Source organism: Camarhynchus parvulus, chromosome 1 (assembly GCF_901933205.1).
Source record: "Camarhynchus parvulus chromosome 1, STF_HiC, whole genome shotgun sequence".
Lineage (NCBI taxonomy): Eukaryota > Metazoa > Chordata > Aves > Passeriformes > Thraupidae > Camarhynchus > Camarhynchus parvulus.
The window spans coordinates 81,963,191-81,987,443 of record NC_044571.1 but is presented as its reverse complement, the minus strand read 5'-3'; the positions used below and the strand labels follow the sequence as shown (position 1 = coordinate 81,987,443).

The following is a 24,253-nucleotide window of genomic DNA, read 5'->3' as shown; positions in this document are numbered from 1 at the left end:
GTTGATCGGACTCTGATCACGTTGTGGGAACCTTTAACCCTCATTTCTTTCTGCAGTGACGCGATCCTGCTCCTCAATTCCCTTAGTCAAAACCAGCTGGTACCCTGGGGGTAAGCTGGGTTTCTTTGATGGGGGAGAAAAAAGGACGCTGGATTTCCAGAATCCTGCTTCCAGGCAGAATGAACCCTTCCCAGTCAGATTTACAGGTGTGCAGTGATAATTACATGGACCAAGTGAGCTTAATGAACCATTTAGGGTTTAATTATCCTTGTCGTTAAAAAGCTGTCATAAAGCCTATTTCTGCAACTTATAGGTCTCATTTTTGTTCTATCTCCAGTAGACAGTAATCTGTTCCCTTTTCTGAACAGCCTTCTACATATTTAAAGACATAATGTCTCTGCTCAGTCTCCTGTGAACCTCAGTTGGTGTCACTTCGAAGTTCACGGTATTCCAGGACACAAAGCATCATATTTGGGCCAGGGCACCAGGCTACATCCCTGCCCCAGGACGAGGTTGCAATAACACAGGAGTACCCCCGAAAACACAGCCAGCAGCCACACACACCACTGTATGGACTGACACCACCCTGATTCATTGTATTTTTGTGCCTCTGGACTGTCTCTAAATTAAGCAGCATTTTAAAGGCTCATACCTAGAACACTGCAAGCTCACTAGAACTACGTCTAGAACAACTATCTACAACTACAGATGCAACCTTAACAGAAGAACCAAAGCATTACTCACACCTTAAAAATTGTGTGAAGCCTGGGTGTCAACATGGAAAGAATTTTTTGCAGCCAACATCTCCTGCACTGCTGATTATTTCCACTTGCACACTAAGGGGGAATTCTGACTCCCAAATATAACCTGCTAGGACTGTGACATTGCTTTCTGAGTTTTAGTGCTTCTGTCTTGCTCCCAGCAAGTTAAAAATACACACTGCAACTAGCAGAGTGAATAAAACATCAAATGCATACTGAAACACACTTTATTTCAATTCCCACAAACGTACCAGCCACACAGACCCATCACTGAAAGGAAGAGACTCACGCTCAAATATATGCTTAGTTTTATTTATAACATTTAAGAAATATTAACATCTCAGGATATCTGGTTTACCATCTAAGTCCAGTCATAAGCAACAAAAAAGAAAATGTTAACTATGTTTCAAATGAGCATTCTTACATTCATTCCCCCCTGTAACGTAAAGAAAATTCAGCTTTATTAAATTTGTGTTTGACTAATGGAAAAAAAATAATTAAAAACACCTTAACTACCAGGCATCCTGGTTTGTTAACTTTTTTTGTTGGCACTTGTGTTCACCACAATCCAGCACTCCGGTTGGTTAAATTTTCCCCTTCTACCCAGAACTGTCTTTTTGTGAGTTTTTCTGTGGATTTTTTTATTATTTTGTTGTTGTAATTGTTTTTTAAAACATCTGGATATGTAAGCTTGTTCAAATAACTTTAAAAAGACAAGGAATCTAGGCCTGTCTGAGAAGCTCCTTCCTTGATAACCCACCTATGGGATAACTGAAGGAAGAGACTTGCTTTCATTTTTCTGAATCTTATTAAGCAAAAATTCGTTTTAATTAATTTTAAACTGAAAAAAGTACAGAAACACTGTATTTATTTGATGGTGTGCATAAACATTACACTCCATACATAGCAAAAATATCTTTTATTTATAATTTACATTTCAACAAGTGAAAATTTTACATTTTTACATATACCATTAAATTTTCACGCATCTACAGAACTTTCACACAATGACACCTGAAACTGTGCAGGCAATAAGAAATTTCAAATACAAAAATGTATTTATTAACCAAACAGTAGTTGAGGCCCTGCCTCAATTGGACATTTTATTCATATAAAAAGTATTAGCCTTCCAGAATTAACACAGCAGCTCCTCTGTAGAAAACAAAAAAAAAAAAAAAAAAAAAAAAAAAAAAAAAAAAAAGAAAACAAAGAAATCATACCGCAGTTTATTTAAACAGACTCCTCAGGTTCTGTTTTGATTTCTGTAGATGCAGGTGCGCTCTCTTCTGCACAGGCAGGAGGAGGGGTGTCTTCAGGTTCTTCTTTGATTTTAGGTGAGTCACAGGACTCTTCTGTTTCTTGTTTAACAATGTCCAACATTATATTTAGTGGATTTTCTGAAGGAGTCTTGCTGGGAGATGGTGTGCAATCAAATGATGATGTCTACAAAGCGAAAGTCAATGTAGCATTAGCACGCTAAAATAACCATTTTTAGCCTCTTGTTCTTTTTGCTTTTTTTTCAAGAGGCAAATATGTTGGTGGTCAGGCACTCAAAATCCAAACTTCTACTTTGTCAAACTTTTAAGAAAACCAATTTGTTTTTTTAATAGCATTACTTTTTTTTCCAATTCCTTTGAAAAATATCACCAAGCAGAGATGAAATGCTTAACACATTACCATGAACTGTTGTAACTTCCAAAGCATTAAAAATGTCACACCAATACCCACCTACTCCATTGTTAAAAATTCCTAAGATTACACATTACTCCACAATAAATCCATCAAACCATGGCTTTGCTTTATGGCACACGAGCTGTCATGGTACTCACAACCAGAAACACATCTCAGTTAATTCTGTATTACAAACTTGCCATGCCCAAGGCCTACAAGTCTTAGGCAAGGGAAATGGGAAGCACAATCTGAACACATCTGCTCCCTGCAAAGCAAAGAGATGAAGCAAACAAACTGAAAGCAAAATGCTCCCAAAAATATGAAGGATTCACTTACATTCTGGTAATCTTCATAACAAGATGGATGGTAAATCTGAAAAAAATTGTTATACATTTAAATATGTAAAAATAAATTATAGCAGGATCACTGATAATGAATTGAACATGTCTATTACACGTTATCACATAATTCATCTAGAGAAACTATGGTCTGAGCAAGCTAAGTATGGTGTCAACTATACCTGCAACATGATTTTGTGATGTTTATTTAGGATATGTAATCATACAGAAGGCTGGTAAGTGCTGGGAATTACAGAAGCCTGGTGAGTGCTGGGAATTACCTGTGCACAGCTGCATGCAGGAAGAACTGAGCCCATACCCACACCTATACACAGAGACATCCATTTTTCTTTGAGTACTGCAGTGTAAGGGAGAGCTAGTGAGCCCATACCAATGACACCAAGATTTCAGACACTTCCAAAGGCAAGGATATTTATGTATTTGGAAGCCAGAAAAACTACAACAGGAGTCCTTCAAGAGATAAAGAGTACTTGCCACCTCCTCCTGTCCTCCTGTTTGTGGGTTTTTTTTTTTCTGTAATTCTTCAGGGGTTTTACTATAAATTAGCATCACATGTAAATAAGATCAGATTACCTTTTCGTCTACCCTGATAGCATTCTTCAAGTGCCACTCTTCCTCTTCCTCATCCCAATACTGTTCAAATTGTTCTTGGCAAATTTCACAGCTCTGAAAAGTTATTGGAATAACAGAGATAAATCATGTTACTGCAATTTGCTGAACACATGAAATTCAAGAACCTAGAAGGAGTCAAATAAGGTTCTTTTAAATTAAGTATATTAAGCCTAGAACATGATCTTTTCTCCACACTTTAAAAATCACTTTAGTAAATCTTAATTAAAAATTGAGTATGGTTTGCAGACAGAGAAAGGATCACCCTCTGGCCCTGAATACTCTTTGTCACTTGAGAAAAGTAAGCTTTACCCCCTTTAGCTAGTTAGTCTGCAAAGCATTTTGTAACAGTGTAATGCTGTCTTACTGTCACGTAAGACAACCCATTACAGCAATTTAACTAGTTTTATTTCTGGCAATATCTTAATTCTTCCCCCTTAACCTGCAATTTCAAGTCAAACAAGGCAGAAGTTTTTTAGTACTTTTGTGAAAAATTATCAACCCAGAGAATAAAGCACGGAAGATGCTTTTTAAAATTTAAAAAAAGGCCTTTCTGGTTTCATAGCTAGTTTCTTAGAGGCTTGGCATGTAAAACTAAATTGCAATTCTAACATTTGTATTTGATTACAACACCAATTCATCTACCAAAATACAGCTCTACTGGTTACTTTCAAATTGTGGTATTTCTTTCTTCTAACACCTACCTGCTACCAAAAAAGAAATTTTTGTGTTTGAAAGTACCAAAATACCAGTAAATCCTGTAGTTATTTGAATGACAAATGAATGACAAACGACCATCAAAGGACAAATCACACTATTTTCTCTACATAAACATTTAGCAAATTAACACACTTTGCCCATTTCAATTTTGCTAAAACTACACAATGCCAATGGTTGCAGATTTTTTTTAACTACAGGTTTCTACTACTCTTGCCCCTGGGAAGCAACCCTTACATACACAAATACACAACCTATGGAGGGGCTACACAAAGGCCCAAGTACAAAGTCTACATTTAGTAACAAGAGTACAGTACAAGCCTTTAAAAGACTACGTTCTTGCTATCTGGCAAGCTGAAACTTACCTCCACTGCTCCAGCTGGTCCAGCTGGAACACTCTGAAACTCCTTCTCTTTGGCAGCCTCCTGCGTCTTCAACACAACCTCTTCATGAGCTTTTTCAAAGAACTGGCTTTTAGCACGCTCCTCTAAATCTGCTATTTCTTCAAATTCAATCCAGTCCTAAGGAAAGTGTTCATTCTCACTCAGACATCCCAAAGTATTGTATTTAATAAATGCTACTTTGTTAAACCTGAAATATTTCCCACATGCAGCATTAGCACAGTGTACTCTTTCTCACAAGGCAACACTTCAAAAACTCTTTTACCAAAAAAATCACTATCCTTCAAATTCCATTCACAGTGGATGAAAACAGTGCAGTAAGCAGCTTTAAACTGTTTACTGTTCATAACACAATTGCCTTTTGTATTCTGACAGGCATTTGCAGACTACTTGAAGCATCTAAGACATCACTGTTTATCACAACCAACTCCTGTGATGGTGCAAATTTCAGCTGCAATCCTACAGCACATGCAGGAGTAAAGCACAGAATCCAGCCTGTAATTTATCCACACAAATACTGCATTACTTACTGTTAAACTGTAGTACCATCTCCTGTGTGTAATTTTTCTGCTAACATCTTTTTCTGTCCGGTTCTGGCGATAATGCCAATCTAAATGATCTGCATAAACATCTGTCTGTGAAGTAGTGAATCTCATTCCACAGGAGTAACACTGAATTCCAGTGTACAGCCGATTTATAACACTATCGTAACGCCTATAAAAAGAGAGAAAAATCTTAGCACTTCTTTAAAAAGCGACAGTAAGAAATTTCTCAGTAAATTGCTTCACTTGCCTACAGTAGTAGGGAAAAAGCATGGATCTGCTCCAAGTTAAAAGTACACAATATGACATTTCATCCTGATTTTCATAGCACAATTAACTTAAAACATTCAGAAAACAATAGGCTCTTATTAACGATTCATGAGAAACAGGCTAATGTTGTCTCATTCCTACTAGATTTTCTCATCTAAAAATGCACAAATAGCAATGCCTTCATTTGGCCCAGCTTTACAAGCTACCACCAAATGGTATAATTAAAATCATAAAATGATTTGGGTTGGAGTGGATCTTAGAAGACCATCTGGTTCCAACCCCCCTGCTATGGGCAGGGATACCTTCCACCAGGTTGCTCAGGGCCCCATCCAATCTGGCCTTGAACAATTCTAGGGCTGGGACATCCACAGATGCTCTGGGCAATCTATTCCAGGGCCTCATCATCCTCTCAAGAATTTCTTCCTACTATCTACGGCAAATCTGTTCTTCAGCTTGAGGCCATCTGTCCTTGTCCTGGCCTTGTGAAAGGCCCCTCTCCAGCTTGTCTTGTAGTCCCTTTTAGGAACTGGAAGGCTACAGTAAGGCCTCCCTGCAGCTGTTTCCTCTCCAGACTAAACCACCCCAACCTTCAGCCTATCTCACAGCAGAGATGCTCCAGCCCTCTCATCATCTTTATGGCCTCCTCTGGAGTCACTCCCAACATGTCCTCCTTGTGTTGGGGCCCCAGAGCAGCACTGAAGGTGGGGTCTCACCAGAGCAGACTCACCTCCCTTGACCTCCTTGTCACACAGCTTTTGGTGCAGCCCAGGCCTGGGCTTCACTGCCTATCACAACCTTAGTGCTGAACTATCAATGCACACCTTTGTGTAAAGCTAAGCTTTCCCATGTTCAATTTCTGTCTTGCAAGGCTGACATCAAACAATGCAGGCTTAACCTCCTCAGACTCACTAAGTGACAGATAATCTTTTAAAAGCTTTTAACTGTCTTGGATGAACTATCTAGCTCCTGCCACGTTGTTATTCCTACTGGAAGCCCATGCTTCTATACGCACTGTCTAAGTTCTTCAACTATGAAGTTAGTGAGGTCTGGAACATTCTGATCTTCATTCTGATCATCATCTTCTTCTTCAGCATTCGGCTGGGCCGAGGTTTCATTCGCTTCTAGAAACCATGAAGATATTATTTTATCAAAATTCCATCAGAAATCAGAAAAAAATTCATCAGTACATCATCAGAAAGAAATTATGTGCTCCTAAAAGTGGGGGTTTTTTTTCAAATATTATTAATACAATCTGACTATGGTTATCTTCAGTTAATCAGACTATCAGTTATCTTCTGACACCATTTTAAAAAAGCATAAAAGAAAATAAGCCAGAATTTCAATTGAGGAAAACAATATTTCACCTCAGTGTTTGGCATTAAAATTCAGTCTTCACAGATACAGAAGTATTTCAGAAGATGAAAAGACCCTGATTATAATCAAGAACAAGTTACAAAAGCACAGCACCAAAGACAAAACTGACTGCTCTGGATAGCTGAAATGTAAATTCAACAAGATACTAAGAATTTACTCAATCACATACACTAAATTCCTTCCCAAAAATAAGAGCTCAGATTAAAAAAACCTATACAGGAGTTCACAGAAGTGTGTATACTCAGATTTACACTTGAGCTGTGGATAAATTCGACAGTTAGAACAAGATAAATCTACATACGTGCTGAAGTGGAATCAGTTTTAGACAATTTGAGGATCCCTGTTTTCAGCAGTTTAGCGAACAATTCATTCACATCAACCTGTCCAAGGTGGTTATCAGGATATGAATGGGAAAGGGCTCCTGGGGAAGAACATAGACATTCAAGGTGGCAAAAAGTTAGCATCAGAAATTGACTTCACTTTTATCTGTATATTTCACAACACAATTTTCCTGTTGCCTCCCATTTATTTCATTTTCTGTTACAAATTATTTACCAACTCTGCTTTATCGAGTGTTTGGCTAATTTTTCCCTTGAAAAAGGGAATCTTTGTTACAAGATTTTCCCTTCCTTCATAATGTATTCTGGAGTGCTATCTAAGCTGGTTGCCCATACACAGATCTCTACTGGATGGTGGTTCTTGAAATGCACTATTATCCTGGATTCATACTTCAATATTTCCCCACACTCAACCTACTTCATCACCTAGTTTAACCTTTTATGATGTTATTGAAGTTTTTCACTACTAACCACTCATACACTGGAAATGTTTGCTCAGCCCAGCCCAGCAAGCTAGACCTACAGACTGATGCCTTCCAGAAAAACAGATCAAAACAATTTTTTTTGTTTTTTCAGCACAACTTGATACCAAAACCACATGGTTAACGAAAACTAACAAAAGCCTCCAGTGTTTAAGAAAAGCTCCTTAAGAGATGAAGGTGCTACAGATACCTTATCTAAAGCCACCTCACTGAGGAGGCTTCCCTTAATCCATACAGACCCAGTAAATGAGGACATTAAAAATGTCATTTCTGTGGCCACCACCAAATGAACAATCCACCCAACAAACAATCCAAAAGATATAAAAGGAATTCTGTTGTTACACACCTGCAGGGTTCTGGACAAAACTTCCAGGATTTGGCAAATACTGCTGACCTTGGCCATAAGGTCCTGGTTGAGCAGACATCAGAGAAACCTGTGAAAGTAAACATTTATGTAATCTTTGTACAATAATGTGACTATAAACTTACTTTCCACATTTTACTATTAACTTCTAGATGTTTCTCAATTATTTCACACATACTGAACTCCTTCCAGGAATGAACCATGTCAGTTTGGTATTGAAGAAGACCACAAATAACTATATGATCTTTCCCTAATTTTAATTTCCCACTAGGAAAATTCAGACCACATCCTTGTTTTGCCTAATATTAAAATAAACAAACAAAACCCTACCACAACACCTTCAACACCTTTCCTTCTACTTAACAATCACATTTTCCAAACACAGTACTTCCTTTTAAATTGCTCATGTTCACCAAAATAGAGCTTCTCAAGAAATTCAAGGAACTCATAAATGTCTATTAATAAATGCCACAATTAATTCTCATGAGGAACTGAACCAGCATTTAGTACAGACACACATCTTGAAAACAAGACTTTTCAGCACATCAGCTACAGTAAGCTGTAGGTAGAAAAAACAAGTCTTTATAACACATTTGTAATAAAAATGTTTGGAGGTTTTTTTCCTAACTGGCTGTTTTCTAGATTTACACACTGTTTAAGATTTTATCCCATTAGAGGTCTGCAGGACACATTACCTGCTTTTGTACAATCAGTTGTCTTCACATTCACTTTTTAACCCCCAAAATTAAAAATGCTTTTTAAAATCTCTACTGTAAGAAATTACATCAGTTTCACCACTGTAAAGTATCATTTACTCCTTTTGAAGAGAGCATTTCCAAGAGGCAACAGCAAAGACAACTGAACTGACAAAGCAAGATAGTGCCAAGGGAATTTTAAAAGACAACAGCGCAGTTGAGCAAGAAAGTTCAACAATGGCCCCATCTTCCTCAATCAAGCTATAGATATCTCTCTAAAACTGGCTTGTAACCAGTAATAACAGCTGCAAAAAGACAATTATTATTTTGGTCCAGTCTAACTTCACACCTCTTATAAGAACTAATCATGTATCATGTAATCACTTACATTATCTTTTATGCTTTATACAGAATTCGTGTATGTTGAAATTTAATGAGAACACCAAAGGCTTCCAATTACCTGGTTTTGTTTTAATATTGAAAATAATTATTTCAAAGACATATTCTGAACTATGAAGTGATTGCAAAGATCCAATATTTTGTCTAATACTTAAAAAAGATTCTTGAAACACAGCAATGCATGTCCTTCTTAAATTATCTAGTGACTTTTTTAGTTTGAAAGTGACTCTCAGCCTGTCAACTCTTTAGAAAAATATTCCATTTTTACAGGAAGAAATCTTGCTAATTCTTGGAGAGAAACACTTCTGCAAGGAAAGTTTTGATGCAATCAGCTCTTACCTGATTACCTCCCATTGGCATATTACTGAAATTTCCATACTGAGGACCTTGGAGACCTTTTTCTTCAAAGTAATGTCCAGCTGCTCTCAGTGGGAAGTTCTGTACTCCTGGGCCAGCTGGCCCATTGAAATTTGGTCCGGGCGAACCATCAAATATATCAGGTCTCTGGAACTGCATTCCATGAGCTGGTCCGTTGTAGCCCTGGCCAGGATGTTCAACAAATGGACCACCTTGTCCATATGGTGACATTTCTAGTCTTGAGGCAGGATGGTTAGCTACATTTTCAAAACGTGCACCCTGAAGGCCAAGGGGCAAGTCAAACCTAGAGGCTGGCTGGTGAGGTCCATCAAATCTTTGAGGTATGGCTGTTTCAAATCTTGCTTGTGCCTGTTGGCCAGGTGCCAACCTTGGACCAGGCTGTCCATGAATGCCATCAAATCTTTGCAGGAGAGACAGCTGTCCAGGCTGACCATCAAATCCAGCTCCATGACAGCCATCAAATCTTGGACCAGCACGACCAAGAGGACCATCAAATCTAAGTCCACCAGCTCCCTGGTGTACTGCTCCATCAATCAACCTAGGACCTAGACCCGGCTGACCACGTGGTCCATCCAGTCTCAGCCCACCACCTGATGGTCCATGTGGTCCCTCAAACCTGAGCCCACCACCTGATGGCCCATGTGGCCCCATGGGCTGACCATGTGGCCCCTCAAATCTGAGGCCACCTCCAAGTTGTCCATGGGGCCCCAACGGCTGTAAATGTGGCCCCTCAAACCTGAGGCTACCCCCTGGTTGACCATGAGGCCCCAAGGGCTGACCATGGGGTCCCTCAAACCTGAGACCACCCCCTGGTTGACCCCGAGGCCCCATAGGTTGACCATGAGGTCCCTCAAACCTGAGACCACCTGAAGGCTGACCATGAGGACCCTCAAACCTGAGACCAACTCCAGAACCTTCAAATCTAGCACCACCTACAGGCTGCCCTGCAGGCCCCTCAAACCGCAAAGGCCCAAGAGGTCCCTCAAACCGCAGCGGACCTGCTCCGCCAACCTGGCCTGCGGGTCCTTCAAATCTCAGGGACCCTGCCAGCTGCCCTGGTGGCCCATCAAATCTTAAGGCTCCAGCTCCCCCTGCTCCTGCCAGTGGTCCATCAAACTGAGATGCACCTGCGCCCACCAAAGGCCCCTCAAATCTCGTAGCAGCCTGTCCAGCTGGCCCATCAATTCTGGAACTTGAACCAGCAGCAGGACCATCAACAAAAGGACTGCCTTGCCCATCTACCCCAACCCTTGCAGCAGTCGGTCTAGGTGAGCCATCGAAGAGAGGTCTGTCTTCCATCAGTGCACTTATCCTCTGCTTTGCCTCAATACCTCCAAATCTTGATCCTGGACTTTCTGGAAATGGTGCTTTCTCTGGATCTTCATACCTAGCTCTTTTGAAACGTTCAGTGAATGGTGACCTTGGTTCCTCTCGAACACCTAATAAAACCAGAACAAATTACATAACCACTCACTAATACGTTGTCAGTTACTTAACAGATATAAAATAAAGTAAAATCACATACCAGTTTGCCCAAGAAGCTGTCTTTCTTCACGATTATCAAACCTACAAAGTGCATCTCCATCTGTTTTCTGGAACTCTGCTGTACTTTTCCCCTGTTGTCTGATAGCATCTCTAAATTCATCCGATTCTCCCCAGCTGTCATAAGGATCAGAACCTCTTGCTCCTTTAGTAGCACGCTGGTCTTCAAGTCTTCGTCGACTCTCAAGCGGTGACAGGTTTTCAGCAAACGGTCTTGTAGTGCCACTTACAGGAGAGTGTCTCCTTGATCTTTCTGCAAATGGCTCTTTTCTGTCAAACTGTACCCCCCGCTTGGCTTTTGCCTGCTCACATTCTATTCCAGAAAGCAATGCATCAGGTATATGATAATCCAAAATATCATCAGGATCCAACAGATCAAGCCTTGACAATGAATGCTGAACTTGTGTCCTTTTTAGTTTAGCTTTATGTTCATAATATGTTAATTCTGCATCCGATAGAAGAGGTTTCTTTTTCAAACCACATTTTTCCTCTGTAGGGCTATCCCAGACATTACATCTGTGCTTTCCTTCCTGATACTGGAACAACTGTCGGATCTGATGAGCGACCATGAGAAACTCATCTTGTGTTATTTCACCAGATGTTAAGCGGTCATTAGCCTGTAAGATAAAGTTAAAATTTAGACTTCCAAAAAGACAAGAAAAGAACCCCACACCTGGGACATTTCTATGAAGACAGATTTATTAGTATTACCTTCTTAAGTAATTCTCTTTTACTTGCAGATGTCAATTCTTTGGGAATCTGTAAATTGGCATCCACACTTAACCGGTGCTGCTGCTTTGGTGCTCGGGGTGATAGAATTCCTTTACCAGCAGGCCAGTTCTCCCGATGTCTTTGGTGAGGGGATTTAACAAGTGCTTGGTGTTCATCATTCTGCTGTGAGCTGAAAACAAGAATATATGTAAAATATAGATTATTCATTATTCAGGATGTAATGGTTCCTACAAGAACTGATCATGGCAAAACACTGCTATCACCTTAGAATCTAAGTATGCATCACCTCTGTATTTCACTAGTAGAAACAAATTAAACCTATTAACTTTAACAATCCGAACACTGCCTCTCAACATCAACTATACTGAAGCCAACAGGAGAATTTCCACTGACTTCACACACAAGTTGTTTAAGAGATAGTAACTTACTTTTTACTTTCTTCCCAACCAGATTTCCACCTCTTGCCTGATTTGGATCCCTGCCAGTTTTCTGCATTCTCCTTTGGATCTGGAGAAGCTTTTGCAGAATGCTGGGTGGCTGTCTCCTGGGGTCTTTCTTCTTGGGCTTTTTTCAATCTCCTTGGATCACGCACCTCTTGTTTAACATTTCTCTTATTAGAATTTCTTTCATCTCTTGCTGCTTGTGTGCCTTCTTCAACATGAGACTGCTTAGGGCCTATCTGACGTATCTTTCCAATTTTAGGAGTTGACGAAGTAGGAGATAAACTCCGAAGTCTTCTTTTAGGTGATCTCCTCTCTCGTCTTTTTGGAGAGTGTGTAGATGGTGATCTTGCCTTAGGAGAGCGTGATCGTGACCGTTTTCTACTACTTGATCTTCCTTGTTTCCCACCCTGTTTTTCTGACTCCTCTGTAGCTGTGTCTTGTTTCTGAACAGCACCATTAATCACTTTATTTCTGCTCCCTACTGGTCTATGTTCGCAAGTCTTATGGTCCTCTTTTTCCTTCTTTTCTGTACTTCTCCTTTTTTCTTTGACCTCATCTTCCTTCCCCTCTGACTTATCCTGAAGATGTCTTTTAAGTCTTGGATCCCTCTTACTTATGTCAGAAACCTTAGCGCTTTCACATTCCTGATTTTTATTGTCTTTAGTATCGGGCAGCTTATTTTTCAAAGGGGATGGCGATTTAGATTTTGCTTTGGACTGTTCAAGTTCTTTCTTCTGTGTTTTTTCACTTGCTTTTGATTTTTCTGACTTCGTTGAGTTCTGTTTTTCAGCCTGTGCTATTTTGTTTCCCTTGGTCTCAGACTGACTGGTCACACTCGGTGAAAATTCTTTCCTGTGAGACTGATCTTTAGTATGAGAAGAATGTTGACCCATTCTATTAAGCCGAGGATCCCTGTTCACTATTTTGATATCATGAAGTGGAGGACTTGGGGATGGTTTGTTTTTTTCAGATTGCACAGCAGTTTGATGAGGTGGTTTAACTGTCATATGAGGTGTGGGAGACATGTGCTGCTTGGAAGGTGCTGGAACTGAAGCTATACTAGATGATCCCTGCTGAACACTAAGAGATACAGCCTGAAATTGGAAAAAAATACAGCATTAATCTGTATGCCACAACTCCTACCCAGAGGTGCTAATATTCTGTCTCAAAACCAAAGCTGTAATAGCCATGTCTTGAGAGGTATGAGCTTCAGCCATTTAACAGAAATTGGCCCATTAATTGCTAATTATAAGCACTAAAATAATGCAGTACCATTACAAATCAAATTCAAACACAGTGCAAGATCAATATATTAATGTAAATACTGCAAAAGATGTAAATTTGACACAAGTTCCAATTACAGTGCTAGCTTTCCTATATTTTCCACATTCTAGGCAACTCAGCTGCCAAGTATCCTATTTTCACACTTCAGTTCAAAGATGCTTTATTTTGTATTGTCAACTATCAACACAGCAAGACTTCCAACTACTGCCAACCAAGGAACTGACTTTGCTTACAAACGACCAGGCTCCCTTGTTCCTTAGGAACAAACATATTTGAAATAGCCCAGCTCACTGTCAGTTGCAAGAGGTGAAGGATGGAAGATCACAGTCAGGTATCATTCTGAAGAGAGATTAAAACCAAACCACAAGAATTCCTTTTTTTTTTTTTTTACATTTCAGTTTAATACTTAAGGTTTCAAGATGATAAAAACTGTTCAGGAACCCCAGCTCACCTTGCATTGCTGTGGTAGTCCTAAAACAGCTACACTTGCCTAACATAAGCGAAAACCAATGTACTGTACTTACCAATACAGTCAAGTACTCTCCAAAAGAGAGACCCCAACTACCCAAGTTTTATCAACTATCCTACTCACCAACTGTGCTTTAGTCTGTTCCAGCTCCAGCTCTAGTTTTTTTTGCTGAAGTTCTAACAACTGTTTTTGCTTTGCAAGCAATTGCTGCCTTATCAGTTGCTCCTGTGTCAAATTCTTTTGTATTTCAGGAACAGCTGGAGGAGTAGAGGCACCAGAAGTGACAGCAGAGGTAGGTGCATTAGATTCCTCTGGCTAAAAACAAAATAAAGATAAGTTACATTTAAAATCCTAATAAAATCAACTAAATCCATCTCCTTTCAGTGTTATCATGATCCAGTACTGGGACTTAGTTCATACAGCAGTTATACACTGCAATTTTTTTTGCCTCACTATGATTTGCCTACTTTGACAGGCGTAGGGAATTTAATTTCAATTCCTCCGGGTTCCAAAGCCTAGAACTCAATTAGTAAATTAAAAAAAAAAAAAAAACCAAACCCTTCAAATATTCTGAATTTATAAATTTCTCTTACCTGTTTACAAAGATCAGATAATTCATTCTTAATATTCTAAATTGTCAAAAAGCAGCACACAAACAATGAAAACTACATGTATTACCATCTGTTCTTCCAGAAGGCAGAAAAACTTACCGATTTATTTAAAAACTTAGGATTCACATGGATGCTAGAAGTATTCACATTTGGGGGCAGAGGTTTAATTGGCCAGGCAGGATCTAATGAGTTGACTCTGACATCAAGTGCATATAGTTTCTTCAAAGGAAAAATATCATCCCATGTGGAGCGTAATTTAAATAAACTTTTCCTAGTATTTTCATCCACCTAAAACAATAAAACAATTCTATGGCTTGTTAAGTTAATATAGAACAATTTCTTAAATTTTTCTGTAGAACTTAAGACTTCATTCATTTCCTATTTCTATCTTGTCATTTCAACATACTGAACTTGCTACACAAAATTTATAAGCAGTGCAGACAACACATCTCTATCAATGGGATCAGTTAACAGAAGCTCAAATGGTGCAATTGTTTCAAGGCCATTTGAAGATTTTATTTTGTATTACCATGCTCTGAGAATTTTCTTTCAACTTTTCCATTAGCAAAATTCTCATTTTACTGGCCCAACTTCTGTGGAAAAAAATACAGTAACAAAAGTATTGAAAGGCAACTGCCTCTGAGACAATACATCATTCAAGTGTTTGTGCCGGAGTATAACAATGACAAACAGATCAAGAAAAAACAAACTGAATGGAAAAAAAGGTGTTTTGCTCAGCTGTTTAGTCACTGAAGGATTTTTTCCAACAAATGCAATAAAATGAGTATTAGCTAAAATGAAGTCAATTACTATTTCAGTTCAGCTGCAGAATTAGACCCATCTATGTATGAGTCACAGATCAAATGTACTTGTAGGACCAGAGGCCCATTTTATCTCTTTACAAACAATTGGATTATCTTATGGCAGCTAAATTAGAAATTTACAATAAAGCCAAATTTAGTTCATCTCATAACTTAAATGGCTCAATTGAACAATTAATAAAAAACATTAAAGGACAAAATACATGCAGCTGTCAAATTTCAAATTCCCAATTCAATCATTAAGCATTGCCCATGTAGATTATTTTTGCTGCCATTTTCAGACGTTACACCTAGACATAGAATATTCTGGAAAGTTTGGAGGTTCTTTTTGGGTAAGAGCAGGAGCTTCAATAAAAGTAATTCATACTTAGTAACTGGTGGATGATGCCTCTATAGAATTTTCCATGAGAGGCTTCTCTGAACTTCACTGCAAAAATGTGCAGGAATGACTAAGCAAACAGTTTGACTTCAAGTGTCTAAAGATACCTTAGTGACCATTTACTGATAAAACTCAAATCTGTAACAATGTCTGAGCTGGAATTCTACACACATCTTTTAACAAACTAAGTTATTAGAAATGACTGCCACTTTACACATCTAACCATTACACATAAATAGTTCTAGTTAGCTTACTAGCAAGTTAACATATAAAACTCTGAAGATTAGTTATTATCCAGAGCTTCATTCAGCTGCAGCTTTAAACACAACTCAGTAGAAGAGCATTTACAATTTAACACAAAAAAACAGGTAAATCTATCTCTATCTGCTCTACACACAGGAGTTTAAATCTTCTACAGTCACGATCACAATCTATTCCTTACTTCATCACGCACTTTACATCTGAAAACCATATATAAAGTGTACTGGGATTTCAGATCCTCACTGATATGTAATTATAAATATTCAAAAGCTTCATTCATCTCATTTTTATGGAACACCACTTTCTTCTAACATACAGGAAACCATAGAAGTTAAACCCTTCTTTTCTGATCCAACTTAAAACCCATTCAAGCCCAGCCTTTCAAAACCTGAACTTTGATATGCTTTTCTCACAGAGGAGTACACACAATTACTTCACTAGGCTTCAAAATTAAGAGCCAGAATTAAAAGATAGGGCAGCAGCTTTCAATGTTGAATGAAATTAAAACTTATTTATAATACAGTCACAGATTTTAAGGTCCTTCTCTCACACAGTCGCAGCACTTTTTTCAACCAACAGACCACCAAGAGAGTACCAGGTGTCAGGGCTACTCCCTCTTGAGTTTAAGCACTCATTCTGCACAATGTGAATTATGTAAATCAAACAAATTAACTACAGGAGAGAGAAGCTTTGAGAAATCCACAAAAAATCAATTTTCAGTCTATTCTTGGCATAAGGACTATTAACTATCTTAAAAATAAACCAAATATTCATAATTAATTGGTCTATACATTACAAAAAGTCCATCCAGCTAAGCCATCAATAGTCAAAATCCTGTTAGTAAAATCTTGCCTGGACAGGAAAGCTACTGATGTTTACACACCAAATTAAGTAATATTTTACATCTTTCAGCTGACATGCTTGATAGCAGAAGGCATAATCTTTTACAGTATAGATACTGAGATTTATAAAAACCAATCAATTTGTATAGTTCACCACACAAGAAAACCCAAACCTGAAATCACGTACTTATTTTACCAGGAACAAATTTTGCTTAGAATACAGTACTTTTCTGAAAGTGTATATACCTTTTCAAATACACAAATAAATGTTGCAACTAGGTTTTTAGTAAATGCTGTGAGATACTCTCTTCCCACATTCTTGACAATGGAATCCATTAGGTACATAACGGGTAGCTTCTCTGATGCAGGAGCCTGGAGTAATAAGAAGAAACTGAGAAGTTTAGTACAACAAAAACATACTTTAACTTTTTCAAATAAAGGGATTACCAATCCCAGAAATACAGACCTCTCCTTTTGGTTGCCACTATAAATACCAAGGGATTTTGTTTGGGATTTTTGTTTATACAAAAACTTAATCTGAAAAATGGATACTCTGTTCAAAGTATAATAATGCAGTGGGTCTATCACAGAAAAAAAATTAAGAAAAAAAAAGGAACACCTTAGGTTAATTTGTTTGTGTATCAAAGCTTTGGAAAAAGGTGGGGAAAAAAAGAGGAAAAAAGAAGCCCATGAGACAGAATTGCCACTAGTGTACCGAGTGTAACCTTTCCCTTGAGGAAGCAACTTAGCAGGAAACCATCGTCAGCACTTCAAGGAACTTCTAAAAATTGCTTGTAATTCAAACCTCCTGGATGGATTTTTCTGGATTTCACAGAACATAAATTAGACTTCTGGCAAATAACCCAAGTCAGTGAACTTCTGTAGCTGTAAATTATATGTTGATTATCACAGTTTTTCGTAAATTACACGCAGAAAAGGTTGCAATTATTTCACTGTAATCCAACTGGATATAGCAGAGAGTCCCATTCTCTCTTGGCACTTGCAGATGGCAATGGTTCTGATTTCCAAAATGCATGCAAAAACAGTCAGAATAGAGTTCAAAATCCAGTCAAAACTCAGTCATCTGGTCGACTGGGTAAACACACAGACAAGCTCAGAAACTGCAACCACCATTTTCATAGAAGGTTGTCTTCAAACTCTGGACACAGCTTTGCTACAGGAGGCTTGGGGGCCTTTTTGTTTGGTTTTGGTTGGGGTTTTTTTAAATCCTTTTTCACAACTCATACCAAGTTTGTGCAATAAAAGTGTGGTGACCCTGGACCACTACAGCAACTTCCAATTTACAAAAAGCAGTACTGGACCAATAAAAGTGCTTTTAATGCCTGCCGGTGGCTTTCACAAAGCAGAAGGCACAGCAAAGTTTCAAAAAACATCAACAAGTACACAGACTTGTTGAAGAGGACATGAAAGACAACACAAGCAGTGGGCGTTGACCATGAACCCCTGGGAAGAGCATCCACTTGTAATACTTTAAGTTGCATTCACCATCTGGTAAGCTCTGGATAAAAGCAGAACAACTTCACTCACTGCTCATTTTAAACAGAATAGGTTACTAGATAATTAAAGACACCTTACTTAGCAGGCAGGCCCATTATCCAGACGTGTGAAATGCTACTGCCTCACCATTTTAAACCCAATTCCTTCCCCTTTGAGGTGGTTCACAGAAGGGCACTCACACAACAGTATTTTTACATGGACAATCGGGTTTCCTCACCCTTAGAAGTGTACTAATTTACCATAACCTAAAACTTATTATTGAAGAGGGCAGAACTCCTTGTTAGTTGGGGCGGGGGGGGGGGGGGTCACTGCCTTCAAACATATTGGAAAAAAGTAGAAACAGGCAGGTGATGCATTTTGTGCAGAAAAAGGCAAAACCCCAGCTACATTAGCTAAAACTAATTGCAGCACATTAGAAGTCAATTTCACGCTGTGACGTAATACTGAACTGTAAACAATCTAATGTGCAAGTGTTAGAAAAAAGCATCACTTAAGTCTCAGACATAGAAGACTGTGGATCTGCAGCCATTTACAATGTCTGTGGAATACTGGCTTCTTTTTTGAAGCAGTCTGCACAATGGCACATTAAAAACACTCCAGTTCTGAGTGCTTTCTTTTATAACAAAACGACAGTGCACCACTTCTAACTTTTAGTCAGTGTGTCAGACACACAAAGAGCTCTCCCAGAAGTACCTATGCCCAAGAGCTATCCCCAAGATGAATTCTTGCATTTCACCAATGCAGGAAAGTAGCTCACTACACTCAGCTAAGCTGGAAGTTTGAGATGCTGGGGAACCATTAGTAGCAAAAGCACTGAAAGAAGTTTAACTGTCCCTTTCATCATGCATCAGCCTGTTACAGCAATCACACACAAACACCACCGTCTAGGTAAGGAAGCCGACTTCGACCTACGGAGCGCAATTAGCAGCTCAGCAGCATACCCTGCTCCAAACATAAACTATTCAGGTGTTGCATTTTAATTAACGCGACTTAAATACCGCTGGAATATTTAAGTCTTCTCTTCTGGAAGTGTTTATTATGTCAAGGTATCCAGCAGGTATTTCAATAACCACAAGAGGGAATCCCACACCGGAATGCATTTTGTTTCCAGGAGGTCTCTGCAGCACCCCCAAGCAAGAAAGATGCCCGCACGACACTAACCAAAGGCAGGGAGGCGCCGCATAACCACCAGAACGCAGAAGAACACTAACTCTGAGCTCAGCATAGTATTAAGACTTCTTTACAAAACTCCCACTGTTCCTTCAAATAACGTAGGAAAGCTATTGTTGGAAATGTGTGGCTCTTTTTTATTAGTTTCCTAAAAGATTTCAAGTTTAAAATAATATCTGGCAATTCAACCCCAAGTCACAAACTTGTGAAAAAATTTGTTTAAAAAAAAAAAAGCAACTTTTTATACAAAATGGGTCTTGGAAATAAATTCTGCACTATACAATGGTAAATAAAAAGACAAATACATATTTCACACTTTTTATTTACAAACTTTATAATACCAGTCACACATTTCAGAACCATTTATTAAATTGTAAAGCAGACCACTCAAGTTTTACACTAAACAAACTGTCTCCACGCAACACTTTTTAAAAGTGGCTTAGTAAAGGAGATCACTTTCCCAGAAACAACTAAAAACTTGCCTTGAATAAACTACAGTCATAAACAGTAACTAGGCAAAACTAACCATTGATACAGGTTTTAAGACATCTTTAAAAAACCCCCACACTTCAGGGCAGGTTCTAAATCACCCAGAAATGAAAAAAACTTGACAGCATTGTTATTTCATCACAAATCATTTTATATACATCCACTGCCCTTTAGGAGATATAATGGTGAGAGCTATTAGATTATGAGGTCACCTCCCCAAGGAATGGCAAAGCTCAGCCACTGGCAGCATTTAAAACTAGACTGGAAGAGGTCTGTGGCACACTAAAAAGACATCCTGCATTGATAGAAAGATAAGATTAAGTATTTTAAAAGATGTTTCCCACCCCCATCATTAGATAGTACAATTCTCACCATTATAAACCACAATTAAAGCCAAAGAAAAAAGCCTTTTAACACCTGAGATCAGAGGGAGCAAGGGAAACAACGGGGGAGGGGTGGCTGGCACGAATACGGGGCGTGGGGGATTGAAAGAAGAACCCTTTTCTTCTAAAATGCTCGCTAAAAAGGTGCTGCAAACCCCCATGCATGTACAGTGGCCTGACTGATGTCAGCAACTGCCTGGGCTGGGCTCAGAGGGAGCCTCCTCTTTCCCTTTTTATATCATGTGCCTTTCAGACGCCATGTTAGGATCCTACAGGCTGCTGCAGTTTCTACAGTCAGGGAGAATTTCTTCTACCACATCCTCAACTAATAAACTTCTCTAGCCAAAATAAATTAAATACGCACACAACGCTAGTGCTACTCGGGGCACAGATAACCTGAAATCCAAACAGATGATCCAAAGCCCACAGAATTTTCTCTACCGAGGCAGAGCAAAACAACCCCCATCACCACCACACACACCTCTCTAACGGAAAGAGATGTTCACCTTTCACCCACAAACTTTTTTACGATATAAGGGAGCCTCCACCCCTCAATTAATCTCTCATAGGGACCGCAGTGGGGAAATAGCTTTAACTTATACTTCAAGGTCACTATACTTAGCCCTTCAGTGGCGGACAATTTGCGTTCTAGAAACTTAACCTTATTTTCCTTTTAGAGCACCCCCCGCAAGAAAAACCCAACTCTCCACGAGATCTCCCCACTCCGGTCCTCTCTAATGATTGCAATATCCACCTACTGTAAAAATCGCCTAAATGCCAGGGTTTAGTCACCAGATTCGGACACCGAATCCTGGCTGCGTGTCGGGGGAAAGCCCCGCTCCAAGGGCGAGGAAGTGCAGCTGCCCAGTCACTGCCGGGCCGCCATGTTGTGCCTGCTATTTACGCGGGGCTCCCAGCGCCAGCCACGCTGCCCTCCTCCCTCAGCTCTTCCTGGGGCCAGTCCCAAACCCTTCCCTACTCCCAACAAGCTGGTGTGGGGGCTGCTCCCCTCCCTCGAGTCCCCTGCTCCCTATGCCACGGGGAGTAAAAGCAGCAGCAGCAGCAACCTTAAGCTTCGCGTTGGAAGGAGGAGCCCCCGCCCGCCGCCTCGCCCCGTTGCTCCCTGATCCCAGCTGAGACACGCTTCCCTCCTCCGCCTGTTTCCCGCACGGCGACCCCCGGTCTCCTACACCCCCGTCCTCCCCCAACTCCGTCCAAACCCTGCTCTCTCTGTTCGCCCCCTCACTACCAACACCCCACCCCCCTCCCCCCGGCACTGCTTCCTAGGCCTCCCTACCGCCCAAGCCGAGCCATGCCCACCCGCCAGAGCCTATCTCCCTCTCTCTCGCCCCATCTCCCGACCCTCGGGCCCTCTCGTCCCCCGGCCCTGCTGTGTCCCCTTGAACCGCCTCCGCCGCTCGGCTCCCCCCGCGCCTGGCCTGCGGGCCCCTAGGCCGCCCTACCCCGCTGCCCCGGCCGGTCCCCCCAGCAGTATAGGTAGGAGTAGTAGTCGGTGGAATATAAAAACCTTGGCGATTTGCGCCTCGATCAGGGAGACGATGTCCTTGGCGAAGGGCACGTTCTCCTCGGCCAGGATGGTCAGCATGTTGATGTGCGGCTTGCTGTTGAACGTCAGGTCCTCCAGCGACGACTGGTAGTCGCGGCACGCGTCCTCCCGGGCCTCGCTGCTGCCAGCGGTGCTCTCCGGGGCCGACATGCTGCTCCAACCAGGACCCGACCCACCGACCGACAGCCCCCTCCCCGCGATCCCCCGCTGCCGCCGCCGAGCGATGCCGATGCCGCCCCCCCGCCGCTGCCGCTGGGCTCCTCTACCGCATCCTCCACACCGAGGCTCCCGCTGGCTGCGCTGCCGGTGCCGCCGCTCCTCGGGCCGCCGCCAGCTCAGTCTCCGCGCTCACAAAATGGCGGCGGCGGGCACGGCTCGCGAACCGCTTCCCGCAGCCGTTGCGTCATGTGAAATTGTGCTCAGGAGAGGGGCCGGCGCCTTGGAGAGGCCCTTTTGTTCGCCGGACGCGCCCTGATTGGCTGGGGCCCCGCCTGCGCGGCTCGCCATTGGCTCGCCCGTCACCTCAACGGTCTCCGATTTGCTGGCACAGCCCTATCTCACCGCTGACAGGCTCCTTCGCCCAAGTCCCGCGCTCGCACGCGCGTCCCGACTCGCCATTGGCCACGTCTCCCGTCCCCTCCCGCCCCGCCGCTTCCTCCCGCCTTCCCGCGCTGTCCCGAGCGCTGATTGGTGCTCGGCGCAGCCCCGCCTCTCTCCCGCGGCCCGCCCCGCCCGCCGTTGGCTCAGCCCCCTCAGCCCCCACACGGCTGCAGCCGCCCCCAGGGCGCTGGGTTTGCCCTGCCGCATGGGAAGTGCCTGGGCGAGGAGTAGTGGCCGTAGATAAAACCACAAGTTCCACTTCAGCACGAGGAAGAACTTCTTTTACGTTAAGGGTGGCAGGCTGCCCTGGGAGGTTTGTTGAATCTCCCTCTCTGGTGACATTCCAAACCCACCTGGACGCGTTCCTGGGTCACCTACTCCCAATGGCCCAGCCTGGGTGCGGGGATTGGAATAGGCGATCTCCAGAGCTCCCTGCCATCCCTGGCAATCCTGTGATGCTGCGGCTCGTTCGCCTCGGCAAGGGCCCTGCCCGCCGTGTATCTCCGATGCACGTCTTTAAGCCGTCACCCCTCGCCCCGGTGTTCCCAGTCTGCGCAGAGCCGGGAGCCGCAGGAGAGAGCTGGGAGTAGGGGGAGCAAGAGAAAAGTAACAAAACCTGCCTTTCCTTGGTCATTAGATTTGCCCAAAGCTACCTCTTGGAAGTGAAGTTGCTTGCAAAGCATTTTCAGGTGTAGCCATTCCTTCCCCCTACAGTTCCTATTCCTTGGTAACTGGAGAGCTGTCAGCATGTGAAACCAGGCAAAGGGTGAATGCTTCATTAAAATACACGGCATAAAATACATCATGTGAGATCGTGTTTAAAGTGAAAATTGCGTATATATTTATACATACAGACATAAATATATTCTGCAAATATAGTAGAAAGATAGTAAAAACATAAGCCTGGTACATTTCTGACAAGAACTGCTGCTTGTTGTTTTATATGGCTAAAAAATGTAGTTTTTTGTGTTCGTGTTTGTATGCCCTTTATGAACACCAGAGAAGGCGGGAACAGGAAATGCAATGGCATCTTCTGTTTGCCTGTTGAACTGCATGTTCGTGTTTGTTCCTGCAAGCCTCAAAACGCTGTACTTTGAACACACCACTTCGCCTTTACAGTGTGTCCCCCGAAGATAAGAGACCAAAACTGAAGTTTCCGTCCTTGGCTGACCAAAGCTGGGATCACAAGACCTTTTCTCAGAGTAAATATTAGCCAGCTGTTTGAAAACACACTGTCTATGAAGAATATTAATTATGTACCAGGAATCAAGCCATAATGTATACCCAGTTTATTTGGCAAAACCAGAACACGCTGTTCGGCTGCTAGGGAAAAATGTGGGGGTGGGGAAATCTAGTTCCTCCTCCGAAGCCCGTGTTTGTGAGTTAGAATGCTCGCTCCTATTAATTACAGGAGCAAAACCAATAATAGAAACAAAGCAGCCTTGATGAGGATACCGTGTGGTCCAAGGCCACCCTGAAAACCAGGTTTGCTGCTCACTAATGAGGAAAGGACCGAGCCTGATGTGAGGCAAAGCAGTTTGCTGCCTCCAGAACACAGAGCCTTCCTGCGAGCGAGTACCAACGTGCCTGAGCAGATCTCATGCTTTAGTGTAATATTAGTTTGCCTTTTATAATTACAAAGTTTGCCTTTACCAGTCTTCACGTGAAGCTACTTCTCACCAGGTTGGTGGTGAGAAGAGCCCGTGAGGCCCCCGTGTGCCAATGAATCGTGGGAACACTCCATGCTCTGAGCAATTTCTTTAAGAGCGGCACAGGAATACC

General features: G+C 41.5%; 1 protein-coding gene across 2 annotated transcripts; it reads right to left on the bottom strand.

Moving 5' to 3' along the window:
• Positions 1-746: 746 nt before the first annotated feature.
• PCF11 (PCF11 cleavage and polyadenylation factor subunit) lies at positions 747-22,284 on the bottom strand. 2 transcript variants are annotated; one of them, XM_030944520.1, is made up of 16 exons: positions 21,833-22,284; positions 16,991-17,116; positions 14,541-14,729; positions 13,954-14,145; positions 12,063-13,171; positions 11,614-11,803; positions 10,886-11,519; positions 9,322-10,799; positions 7,871-7,958; positions 7,006-7,125; positions 6,343-6,448; positions 5,049-5,232; positions 4,483-4,638; positions 3,365-3,457; positions 2,769-2,804; positions 747-2,204 (listed from the first exon to the last, which is right to left on the bottom strand). In XM_030944520.1, exons 1-16 carry the CDS (start codon positions 22,019-22,021, stop codon positions 1,992-1,994), a joined length of 5,103 nt encoding a protein of 1,700 aa, XP_030800380.1. In that variant the 5' UTR covers positions 22,022-22,284; the 3' UTR covers positions 747-1,991. The 2 variants fall into 2 exon arrangements, with proteins under 2 accessions (XP_030800380.1, XP_030800370.1); XM_030944510.1 differs by having other exon boundaries at positions 748-2,204; positions 6,343-6,451.
• Positions 22,285-24,253: the final 1,969 nt, after the last annotated feature.

Bases quoted from the DNA above. Each gene is read 5' to 3' on its own strand.
- PCF11 (XM_030944510.1), bottom strand. From the start codon at position 22,021: ATGTCGGCCCCGGAGAGCACCGCTGGCAGCAGCGAGGCCCGGGAGGAC. The intron at 10,800-10,885 runs GTATGTGATTTT...TGGTTTTATTAG, and splicing joins ACAGCTTCTTGGGCAAACTG to GTGTTCGAGAGGAACCAAGG. The intron at 7,126-7,870 runs GTGTGTAACAAC...GTTCTTCCCCAG, and splicing joins TTTTGTCCAGAACCCTGCAG to GAGCCCTTTCCCATTCATAT.